Raw genomic sequence first — 12,029 nt, 5'->3', positions numbered from 1 at the left:
TCTGGCACATTGTCTTGAGTCGTACTATCTTGATATTATCAGAAAAAATTAGGTGTCTTGTGAATATGTGGCTGAAATAGTAGGAACAGCGAGTCTTTTTTTGAAATGTGTCCGTTATAAATCATGATATGAGCATCTCCCGAAGCTTCTTTGGATCACCTTCGTGGACCTTTGCTTTTTCTGCTTCAGAAAATATCATTTAACAAAGTCAGTGTGTCCAGTCTTTTATATACCAACTGTCATGTTTTTCATGCTTTGTTTCTTCTTGAGGTAGAAAACTGATTTGTGTCTTTAAATATCCTACAGCTAGCACCCCATTGTCTATAGCTCAGTCTCTTCAGTTTCGCTTACTGTAAATGAAAGGAAAACATTGTTGATTAAGAATGGATCAGATGGCAAGGGAGCATTCAGAAATAAAGACTGAGTTGGGCTGATTGTACACTAACTTCTTGAGTGTAGTGGAAATGCATGGAAAATTAGTGAATGGAGAACTAGAGTTGACAGGACTGGCTATCCACTGGATTGTACCCATTTCCCAATCTATATTAATTCCAACTCCTCTTTCAGTTAAGATCAGGCCTTCAATTTCTGCCTTTACTACTGAAGATTTTTTTTTAAATGTGGAAGCCAAGTCAGTCATTATATTCACTTCTGTGCTCAAAACATAAACCTTGCATATACGTAACCACATGGAATATACAACGCAGTGTTGTTTTCGTTTAGTACATTCCTGCTATATTTTTCTATCTGCTCTGTTAAGAGAGGGCTGCAGGAAAGAAACGAAGAGGGAGGAGGGATGAAGTTAAGGCTTTTCCAAACTTCTCAGGGGTCTCCCACATGGAAAACCTGGCCTCTCCCATTGAGTGTACCTCTTTAGGAAGAAAGGCAGTGGGGGGGGGGGAGGCAAACATGCTAGAAAAGGAGGGCTCCAGAAGAGAGACTTTCTCAGTGCAACAGTTTCTATAATGCTGGGAGTGGACATCGGATTATCTTACAGGGTGGTCAATTCTTGGGCCTAATTCTCATGGCAGAAAAGATCCCAGTGTCTTCGGATGAACTCTTCGGAAAAGTAAATAATGCAGGGTATTAAGTGTACTGGTATGTGGGAATGACCTTGAGAGACAAGGGGAAGAGAGGCTGCCTAGGGAGTGATCAGATAAAAGGGGGAGGAGCCCGCACCTGCATAACGGGCACAGAAAAAAACTTAGAAAGGATCTGCCCGAACTGATCAGGCTGTAAAAAGAGTTGGCGGGAAATTTGTACTTTCAGACTTGCAAGATTCAGTTAAAGTAGCCTTATAATAGAGTAGAATTAGCTCATCTGGTCATGTTTCCTGACTGGCCTACCTGGGAAGGCTGATAATGAGACAATACTGCCTTGTGCAGAAGAATAAACTCCAGCTTTAAGTTAAAAGCAGCCTTGCTGGGATGTCTGCAGGAAAGCCAATTAGGACTCTCACCTTGACCTTTTCTGACCTTCCCTGTACATGTCCCTGCAGCCTATTTATACCCATTTTCCAATTCCCAAGGAACACCTTGCCAAAGATTTTAAATATTTGAAAATGAGGGATCTAAAATGGTCGGTGTTTTTGTTTTTCATTGAAGCCACCTACTACCATGTCAGTGCTCAATGGAGCTTAACCTGAATGTTTGCTCTGCCTAAGTGTTCAAGGCATGACCTTTTTGAGGGATTCCTAAGCAAGTGGCAATAATTCTGGTTTAATGAACCAGCATATTGCCCTTTCATTCTCACCATGCATGGCTACCAACCAACAGGCGTACAGTGTTGGCTCTACTCATAATGGCTACCATTTTGAATGGGTGGAAACCAGCATTTGAAATGAAAATATTTTTGCACATTACAAATGCCAGTTTCTGAAAACTGAAAATGGCAGCTGTTTGGGCTCAGTTGGCTAAAGAGGACACACTGGTGGGGGGAGGCACAAATCCCTTTGTTTTGGGGTTTTAATTTATGCTTAAATGTGGTTGCCTGATTTTTGGCTCATTCATTATATGAATGCAAGTAATTGGGTTAATTCAGTACAGTATGCTGGAAGGGTGTCATATAGAACAGGGATCTTCAAACTTTCTCAGGCTATGGACCTTTTAGTCATGGGACTCCTGATTAATAGGCAAAGCTCTAGTGCTAAAAATTGGCTGTGTTTGTGTGAACTTTCCCTCCCTCCCTCCCTTCCCACTTAGTCTCTCACAGAACCCATCAACTTCTCACAGAACCCTAGGGTTTTCTGAAACAGAGTTTGAAAAACCCTGATATACAAGAACAAGATCTACTCTCTATTCTCTTGGGAGTTTAGAATACAGAATGATAGAAACTGGGAGACCAGGAGTTCTAGTCCAGCCTTAGGCACAAAGCCAGCTGGGTGACCTTGGGCCAGTCCCTCTCTCTCAGCCCAAGAACCAATCAGGCGTAGTAGGAGAGTTCTAGTCCAGCCTTAGGCACAAAGCCAGCTGGGTGACCTTGGGCCAGTCACTTTCTTTCACTCCCCTAGGAAGGAGGCAATGGCAAACCATTTCTGAAACCTTGCAAAGAAAACTGCAGGGACTTGTCTGGAGTGAACACTGACTCAAAGGTGCACAAACGTTTTAAAAGGCATCCTGCGAAGGTAAGAAATGTGAATGGGAAACTATAGTACAACAAAACCCAGCAAGAAGACTAAGAATTTTCCTTCCCCCATTGGGAAAGGCGTCTGTGGTGTTAAATGAGCATTACCTCTGAGTTGCTGCCTCTCTGTCTGCAGAAAGCACACAGATTTTTTGCACAGCCACATCAAGCAGATCAGAACAGCGGACACAGCGGTGAGAAAGGTGAAGACAACGACCACAAAATACAAGTCTTCATATAGAATTTCTAAGGAAGGGAGACACGTAACGCAGTAAGGTTTGACCACAAAGATGTATCGGCTACACTTAAGTGGCTGGGAAAAGCAATTCTGGCTATCAGCCTTCCTTGCTTTTTCCTCACACGCACGCATGCACACACTTTTTCCTCCCAAGACTTCAAGGAACAAGAAAAAAAATTAAGAAAATTACAGGGTAGTGTTCTCTCTGCAAGTAGAAAAGTGCAGGAGGAAAAGAAACAGCAAGAGAAGGGCTAGGTTTGAATATATATGTTGGCCCATGCTGTTTGCTTTACTTAGAAGTGTACAGGTTTTGTAGATACCGTCATGGATTAATATTAGGGTTATAATATTGTGTGCAAGTGGGAGGCAGAAATTCCTAGAACCTTCTTAGTCTCTATGTACCTGCCTATGGTCATCGGCAGGAGGAGGTCAAAATCTGCAAAATGGCAGGCATGGAATGATCAAAGCCCTGCCCATGTATGGAATATATAATTCAGTTCCCCCGCCCCTCTCCTGATCTTGAGAAGGTCAGTGACAGGGGTGTCCACACAGTATAGTCAAAAAAGTCAAGATGGTGACTGCAACAGTGCAACTGAACCTCTGAAATTCTTTGTTAAGTTCCTTCCTGACATCTCCGTCATTGTTGGCTTTGGCTTCTCTTCTCATCCTGGCAAAGTAGCTTTTGGTCTACTAGCTATCATGTTGGGAACTTACTTCCAATAGATGGACTTTGAAGTTCTATTAGGAAAGTAAAGCTCATAAATCTGAAGTGGGCTCACATCTGCTAAAAATCGGCATCAGACATTAGAGAAAAGATGAGATCCTTTCATTCCATACCATAAACATTCAACAGGATGGTGCCATATGTGATGATTCCCAACTCATCTCTCACTGTGACTAAGTAATAACCCGAGTCTTTAATATCCACCTTCAGCAGCCGCAGAGAACCATTTTCATAAATGTTCACTCTGTCTTTGTAACTGCTGGATATGTTGGCATAAATGCCAGGCTTCCATTCTGCTATTTTTGTTGTCCCACTTGCTGATGTGTGTTTCCACTCAATCACTGGGCTTGCCTCACCAGTATAGGCCACTGACAGCAAAACGTTCTCAGCCACAGAACTATTGATGTTTGGTTGTGATACTAGTAAGGATATTTCTCCTCCTTGGGCTGAAAAATCAAACAGAGGCATTACTGTAAAGTAAATTTCACCAAGTGAATGTCCCCCCGTTGGTCTGATGACCCATTTAGGTTTTTCCCATTTCTTTTTTGGACTAAAAGGCCCCCTGTCATATCCCTTTAACCACGGTATGAAGGTATCTACCAACCAATTTTATATACTATGTCTTCAAGTCATTGCCTTCATCTTGTCCCCAACTTGCTATGGAGAAAACAGAATGTCATCTTCATCAGTTCCAGTTTTATAGTGTCTTTCTTTTCCAGACACAATTTTTGCTGTGGACACAATCTATGATGCTTCCTTGATGATGTAGTATCAGGGTTTCTCAATCTCAGCAACTTTAAGATGTGTGGACTTCAACTCCCAGAATTCCCCAACCAGCATGCTGATATGACTGAGAATCTTCATCGACATACACATCATAAAGTGGCTGAGATTAAGAAGCACTCCAGTAGATGATACTGTCAAGGGATGGGTTCTGCCCAACCACTGGCTACTTTAGGCTCCTGCTGGCCAGTCCCTAACTTTAGGTGCCAGGGTATTCTCTATTACCATCTGCTTTTCATTTCAGGAGAACCTGGAAACTCAACTGACAACTCTACAAGAACTGATTGGAGGCCAGCAGCTGTGCTTGTGTGTATGCCTGTGTGTAGGCATGAAGGATGATCAAGTTTTTATCCTGTGGCTCTTGACTGGGGGAAAGAAAGGGCCACCCAGTGAGCAGGGAGCCTATGCTACTCTGTGGATCATCAGGAAGGAAGGGCTGAAGTGGGAAAGGTCCTATCACATCTGCTATGCAGGCACCTGAAGCATTTTCCTGGATAAGGTCCAATTATTTTTATTTATTTACTACAGTATATTGATTTATATAGCTGCCCATCTCGCAATTATGACTTTGGTTGGCTAATGTAGGAGTGAAAACCAACAAAGCAAAAATAATGAATAAAAGCATAAATGATATAATGACACCTGAGGATAATCACTCAACCACATAGCCACAATCATGCCAAAGAAAACCTTCCTTCAAGCCCAGGACACGTCACATCCAGCAACAGGTTACCCAACCAAATTTCTCTGAAAAATAGCAGTAAAGTTCTATTGAGTTTTTTTTCTTCATACCTCATTGCTCTGATAGGACCTTATTGGCTAAAACAAGAAAAACTAAAACAGAAAGATCATCATAAGACTATTTAAATTCTGAGCTGGAGAAAAGAAAAGGCCTGCAATGTTTGATCAAAGAACGAAACAATAGGGGTTGCCATGGTAGAAAGGTGGCAATGTAAACAGCAAGTAAGGAAACCACCTCAACTAGCTTAGTTCTTTGGAATCTAGCTAGACATGGCAATACCCAACTAAGCAGGGTTGGTCTTGGTTAGTATCTGGGTGGAAGAGATTAGGAAATCTCAGGGCTGGAGCCTAGACTGGGAAGTTGAAAAACATTCTAGAGGAAGGTAATGGTAAAGCACTTCCGTATTGTTGCTAAGAAAAATACAAGGACATTTTTGTGAAGTTGAACTCAACTTGAAAACCCTTGATCTACTTATAAGGGCTATTGGAATGGAATGGAATTCCAGGCATGGAATGACCTGGAGAAATCTGCCGTTAAGTTTCCTATTCAGGGTAAGATGGTTGTGTACAGGAGTTGACAAGGGCCAGATTAGCATGCCTCCTGAGCTTGGGCAATGGAATAAAACTCTGGAGCTGGAAAGACTGACACACAGGGCTTGCTGGAGAGCCAGTCTCTCATGCTAATATCCATTAGAAGATTTTCTGTACAGATGAATTAACTGATGTTGCTTTCATCTGTCAGAGGAAAGACTGAATATGAAAGGTTGGATATGAAAGTAAAATTAATTTTTGTGAGCATATTGTACTGGTGGATTTCTGACTGCAAATCCTGTTGTTTCTGGTAAATGTGAGGAGGATTGAATAACTATGGAAGAAAATCAATTCTGTGGGATTTTTTTAAGTAGTGCATCATGGAAAGAGAGCCAGTTTGGTCTAGTGGTTAAGGTTCTGGGCTAGAAACCAGGAGTTTGAGTTCTAGTCCCGCCTTAGGCATGAAAGCCGGCTGGGTGACCTCTGGCCAGTCCCTCTCTCTCAGCCCAACTCGGTGCAATGTAGACTAGCCTCCTTGCAGTGCAGCCCGGGCAATGTGACTTGTCACGGCTAAATAGTCTACACATCTGGCTGCTGGACCTCACAAGGATTTCCCAGCAAGAAAAAGCAGCATGAATACCGAACTGCTATGCCATATGATTTAAAAAATAAAATAAAATCATGGAACAAATAGCTCCAGAAGTTGTCAGATGTGATTTCTCACTCCACCCTCTGAACAAATTGTTTCAAATTTAAATCATTTTTAAATTAGAAATCACTATGTTTCTAGAGAAAATGGACTTGTCAGATTAAGTACTGAGACAAAGGAAGTTTCTCTTAATGACTTGTTTGCGTGCCAGAGGACCTGCAGGATGCACAGGAAAAGAACATGGAAGGCACGTTGTTCAATGCTGTGTTCTCTGCAAAAATGGGTTGTCAATCTCTACCTCTAATTGCAGGACAGTACTTTTGAGGAACCAAGTGCAAAAAAAGCAAAGCAGAGAAATACACAAACAACCATAATTAGTTTATCAGAAAATAACAACAATTCCTTTGCTAAAGGAAGGACAGGGCTGCAACTGGGGGGGGGGGAGCGGGGCATGCGCCCCGGGTGCCGCGCGGTGGGGGGGGGGCGCCAAAATGAGCATGGGATCCATGTTTGCCCCAGGTGACACAGACCCTAGTTGCGGCCCTGAGGAAGGAAACTAAAGGAAGTATTTGGCAGCAATTTGAGGTAGTCCAGAGCACAAACCATAATATTACTAACACTACCTTTATTATAAGGTTACAGTAACAGAAACTTGCCAAGACTGTGGGCTGAGAGACCTTTTGCATGATGGTTGACTAGGCCGCAGCTCCTCCCCGTCTCTCAAGGTTATTCTCACAGACCACTACAGCAGTGTTTCTCAACCTTGGCAGCTTGAAGATGTGTGGACTTTGCCTCCCAGAATGCTGGCTGGGGAATTCTGGAAATCAAAGTCCACACATCTTCAAGCTTCCAACGTTGAGAAACACAGCATTACAGTATTCCTTTTCTATTCCTTCACTAAAAAAAACCCTCTCCTTGGTATAGACAGCTGAACTTCTAGATATACTTCCTATCTTGCAAATTCTGCTTGCAGAGATGTTTTATTTTCCTTTGGGAAAGGGGAAGCAGTGGTCAGAATTGGCATACAGGCCTGCTTGGAAACCTGCAAACGTAATGGTTTTCTTCATGCAACAATTGCTCTGCAGGTTTTGCATTTGTGCAGAAAAGGACAAGACATTTTGCTTTGCATGGACTAACAGAAGGATCTCAGGAGAAAGGACTTTTTGAAGAGGGGCAGATTGCCTCTCTCTAAAATCCCACCTCTCCTCCCCCCATATCATTCATTCAGCCAGCCAGTGACCGGGAAAACTAGTTATGCCTCTGTTCTTAAAATAATTTAAAAGCAGCAGTTATTTTTACTTGAGGTCAGGAAACAGAAGGCAGGAACACCAGGTATTTCTTATATTAGCACAATGGACATTAATTTTCAATGCTGCCTTATTATTTATTCATGCATAGGTACAATGACCATGTTTGCGTGAAAAAAATAAAGGACAGACCTGAAAAAGGAGCAAATCTGAGAGTTTTGTTAGGATAAAAAAAATTATTTGCTTATGTTTATAATTTTGCTTTACAAAGGAACATTCAAGAGCTAAACCAAGAAGATCAGTAATTAAATTAAACAAATCTAAAGGACAGTTTTTTGAAATAAAGGCCTGCCCTTTATAAATAAAGGACATGTGGTCACTGTGTGTACAGGCCATGTGGCTTTCAGAGTGATCAAAGTAGCCTGCATGGTTAATCTTGTCTGGAAACAAAGAACAATAAAAATGACACTACCAACAACTTCTTTGTATGCAGATTGAGATCTAGAACTCTCAAAACCTACTCAATCCCTCAGCCAAAGATACTTTGGATAATTCAGTCTAGCAGCTGGAACAAAAGGTCTCCTCCATAGCTGAAAATCCAACAATTAAGTAGTAAAAGATTTCACCCCATTGGGGTTGTTGACTGTATTTTTTCTTCCACACAAAGATATCCCTCTGCATTGCTTGCTTCAGCTCCAGTCTCTGGCAGGTTCTGTAATGGAATGTGAGAATGACCTTGGAAGAGCTGGGGGGCAGGGGGGGGAGAGATGCTGCCTAGGGAACGATTTGATAAAAGAGGGAGGAGCCCGCAATTGAGTAATGGCCAGAGAAAGAAACTTAGAAAGGGCCTGCCCTAACTGGTTAGGTGGTAAATAGGGAGGGCGGGAGATTTGTACTTTCAGACTTGCAAGATTCTGTTAATGCAGCCTTACAACGAAGTGGAATTAGCTCATCTGGTCGTGTTTCCTGTCTGGTTTACCTGGGAGGGCTGACAGGTTCCCCCTGAGCAGCTGTGGCCTTCACTGAAGAAAAACTGCCCATTCTTCTGTTAGAAGGCATCTAAGTTTGCTTTCAACATCCTGGGTTTGCACAAGATGCTAGATTAGGCTAAAGTGGTGTGCGAACCCAGGCAATGTCTTAGCAGCTTAGTAACAAGTGATATATTTCCATTTGTTTGGACATAGCATGTTATGGGAACAGAACAGCCATGTTTTAGTGATCGAGATTTAAGATTGAGCAAGTGGTGTCTATCATGCCTGAGAAGTGCAAACAGGAAGCTGGGATGTGCATAAAGATCCTATGTCTCTAATTTAGCTGCAAAACTCCAGATCAGTCTTTTGTATCCTAGCTTTTGCCCACAAAATAGTGCTAATAACTTTTCTGCAACTAATCTTCCAACATGGGATATGGCATTCCAATTTTCCTCCGGATTACTGTATTCCAGCAAACAAAATGAACACAACTCCCTGGCTTGTATTCCTTTCCATGCCAAATTCAAACAAGTGCAATAAATAAAACATATGCCCTACCCAGAGCTACACATTGCCCAACACAGCTAACGCTGATATCTCACCACAAAGAAAGGAGGGAGGGGAAGGAGAAGAAATTGGAAAGAAGGTGGGGCAGGACTGTAACTAGGATAAGCTTGCATTTGTACCCACTCATTTCCATAGCCTTTAAGAGCTGCTTGTGCGTTGAAAATTAGTGACCGCCCAGAGTCCCTTATTGAGGTGGGTGGCTTTACAAATCAATAAAATAATAAGCCAGCAATATTGCTCTTGCTGATTTAGCTAGCCGCCAGTAACACCCATTCCCAGTATTTACAATCCAGATTCTTTTCCTCTGACCCAGGTTTTGATCCTACGCCAGGCAGAAATGCAACAGGTGCCACTTTCCCATCGCTGCCCCGCCGCGCAAGAGCGAAACGACACCTGTTCAGCGTCCTGGTGAAAAAGACGCCTGGGGAGCGCGGGGTGGGGCAGGTCATGAAGGGGGTTTCTCCAGAGAAAGGCCTGGACGGAAAGGCGCGCGAGGCCCCCACCTTGCAGAGCCCACCCGGCAGCCAGGCACAAAGTCACAAAACCGAGTCGGACCCCCGGTCGGCGGCGCTGCGGGCGGTCACGAGGCCTCATCAGAAAGCGGGGAAGCGCTGCTAGGGCTCATTCATCCGATCCTCGGGGCCCGCGCGGCAGGATGCGGGCCGGGGAAGGCCACGGGTTTCTCCCCTCTCCCAAGAGCTGCTCCGCGTCGGCATGGAGATGCCAGAAGCCCGTCTTCGGCGCAGGGGGCTCCATACAACGAGCGTTCCCAGGCGCGTCTCTTCCTTTCCCGGAGAAGCGGCTGAACCGAGAGACTGAGCCAGCCTCCCATCTCGGCCGACGCCCGCCCCGTCCTGCGGTCGATTTATGCTGCGGCTGGCGGAGGGCCAGCGACCAGCCGAACGCAGCACTCACCCTGCCCAGCGAGGAGCCACCCAGCCTGCTTGGCTGCCTGGCAGGCCGAGCCGAGGAGAAAGATGGCTTCTCTCCTCGCCCTGGATTCACCTGGGAGGAGATGCCCAGCCGTGGGGCCCGTGGGCGACCTGAGAAAGAATGGGGGGAAGAGCGGGGTGTGTGTGCAAGAGAGCCGGTGTGGCGCGGCGGTGGAGGCGCTGAAGTGGAAAGAGGAGGCCGGGAGTCCTAGTGTCCTGCCCTTGGGCGTGGGAGCCGGCTGGGTGACTTTGGGCCAGCCTCTTTCTCTCTCTGCCCCTCAGCCCAACCTCCCTCACAGGGTTGTTCTGGTGAGGGAAATAGAGGTGGGAACATTAGGTACGCTCCCTTGAGTTGTGCAAAATAACGGCGGGATAAAAACTTGAGAACAGCCCGCTTATCTACTTGGCCCAGGCATCTCAAGCGGATTCAAACAGCTCCACTTGTTGGTCAACTTGATTTAAAGTGCTTATTTTAAAATCAAAATATATTCACAGCATCGGGTGACTCATTATCTTCTCCCTGGCTCTACTTACCTGACCCGTCCAGCCCATTCCCACGTTTCAGTGGGTACTTTAAGGTGAAGGAGGTGGCGCAAATCCAGAAGAGGAGTCATTTTCAAGTCAGGATGTTTCAAAATACACGTCCGAGGACCCCTGGGGGCCCCGCAAACCGTTTTAGGGGTCCATGAAATTATTTGCCAGATATTGAATATATTTGCAAAATTTTGAAACGTCACTCTTCTTGTTATCATTTTTAATTTGTTAAAAAATATAGGTTTTTTTTAATGAAAAATAGTTTACGTTAATTTTATTTATTTATTTATTTATTATTCAAATTTTGCTACTGCCCATCTCCCCCAAAAGAGGGACTCTGGGTTTAAGTCTAATGGGTTTAATATTGTTAAATATTAATATTAACAATATTAAATAATATTGTTATTGTAAATAATACTGTTAATATTGTAATCATGTAAAAATCATGTAACATATTGTTATTTTTGCATGATTCAATAGATAAATATTCTACAAATGTGTCAGTTTTAAATTTAATTCAGTAAAGATGATAAATATAACCCATATAAAGAAAAGCTCTTTCAGGGTCCTCCATAATTTCTGAAAGTGGGAAGGGGTCCTGAGCACAAAATGTTTAAGAAACGCTGTCCTACACTAAGTATTAGTTACCTCTTCTGAGTTAGGTTGTGTTATCCAAACCCCAAAGAGAGGGTTAACTTTCCTTTCTTGCCTTGGGAATAGGGCACAGCCACACTTGGTGGCATCCACAGGATGGGATCAATAGGATAAAAATGGTGGGTGCCTGCAACTGAGCAATTGAAACTCCACCCCTTTTTGCATGTGTGCAATTGCGCAACGCATATTAAAAAAGAATTGGATACTAAGTTTGGGAGTACAGGTAGTTCTTGACTTAAGACCATTCATTTAATGACAGTTCGAAGTTACAGTGGTGCTGAAAAGGTGACTTGTGACCCAACCTCACACTTACGACTGTTGCAGCATCCTTGTGGTCATGTGGTCAAAATTTGAGTGCTTGATAACCGGCATGTATTTACGACGGTTGCAGCATCCCAGGGCCATGTGATTGACTTTCCAGGGGTTTTCCAACAAGCAAAGTCAATGGGGGAAGCTTAACAATCATGGCAAAATAGGTTGTAAAATTGGGTGTGACTCACTTAATGACCACATCGCTTAGCAACAGAAGTTCTGGTCCCAATTGTGGTCGTAAGTCGAGGACTACCTGTATGCATCAATGTTACGCATAACTTCATATTTAAAAATAAGACTGATACTAATTTTAACTTAATTTGGAAACCATATATAGATTATAATTCTGCATATAGACTTCTGCCATATCCAACATTTGGGTTTCTCTTAACAAAGGTTTTAAAGTGCTAGATTTTCCTGATTATCAGTCTGTCTCAGATTACTTAAAAATTCTTATTAATACTTACCATTTGGGCTGTTTTTGTTAATTTCTGGATTGGCTTTAATAATAGAGTTTAAAGTGC

The 12,029-nt window shown here is 43.4% G+C and overlaps 1 protein-coding gene across 1 annotated transcript; it reads right to left on the bottom strand.

The window, feature by feature from the left end:
- Positions 1 to 25: 25 nt before the first annotated feature.
- On the bottom strand, positions 26 to 9,892 carry VSTM5 (V-set and transmembrane domain containing 5). The gene is made up of 4 exons (XM_063305885.1): positions 9,577 to 9,892; positions 3,698 to 4,030; positions 2,731 to 2,868; positions 26 to 350 (listed from the first exon to the last, which is right to left on the bottom strand). The coding sequence occupies exons 1-4, from the start codon at positions 9,665 to 9,667 to the stop codon at positions 322 to 324; spliced, it is 591 nt and encodes a 196-aa protein (XP_063161955.1). The 5' UTR covers positions 9,668 to 9,892; the 3' UTR covers positions 26 to 321.
- Positions 9,893 to 12,029: the final 2,137 nt, after the last annotated feature.

This window comes from Candoia aspera, chromosome 5 (genome assembly GCF_035149785.1).
Source record: "Candoia aspera isolate rCanAsp1 chromosome 5, rCanAsp1.hap2, whole genome shotgun sequence".
NCBI classification, from domain to species: domain Eukaryota; kingdom Metazoa; phylum Chordata; class Lepidosauria; order Squamata; family Boidae; genus Candoia; species Candoia aspera.
Note: the sequence above shows the minus strand (reverse complement) of the source record. Positions and strands in the feature narration are given on the sequence as shown.

Excerpts from the sequence above, each read along its gene's own strand:
- VSTM5 (XM_063305885.1), bottom strand. The coding sequence starts at position 9,667 with ATGAGGCCTCGTGACCGCCCGCAGCGCCGCCGACCGGGGGTCCGACTC. Across the intron at positions 4,031-9,576 it reads TGCCGGGTGGGCTCTGCAAG|CCCAAGGAGGAGAAATATCC; the intron begins GTGGGGGCCTCG and ends TTGATTTTTCAG. Across the intron at positions 351-2,730 it reads AGAGAGGCAGCAACTCAGAG|TAAGCGAAACTGAAGAGACT; the intron begins GTAATGCTCATT and ends TTTCATTTACAG.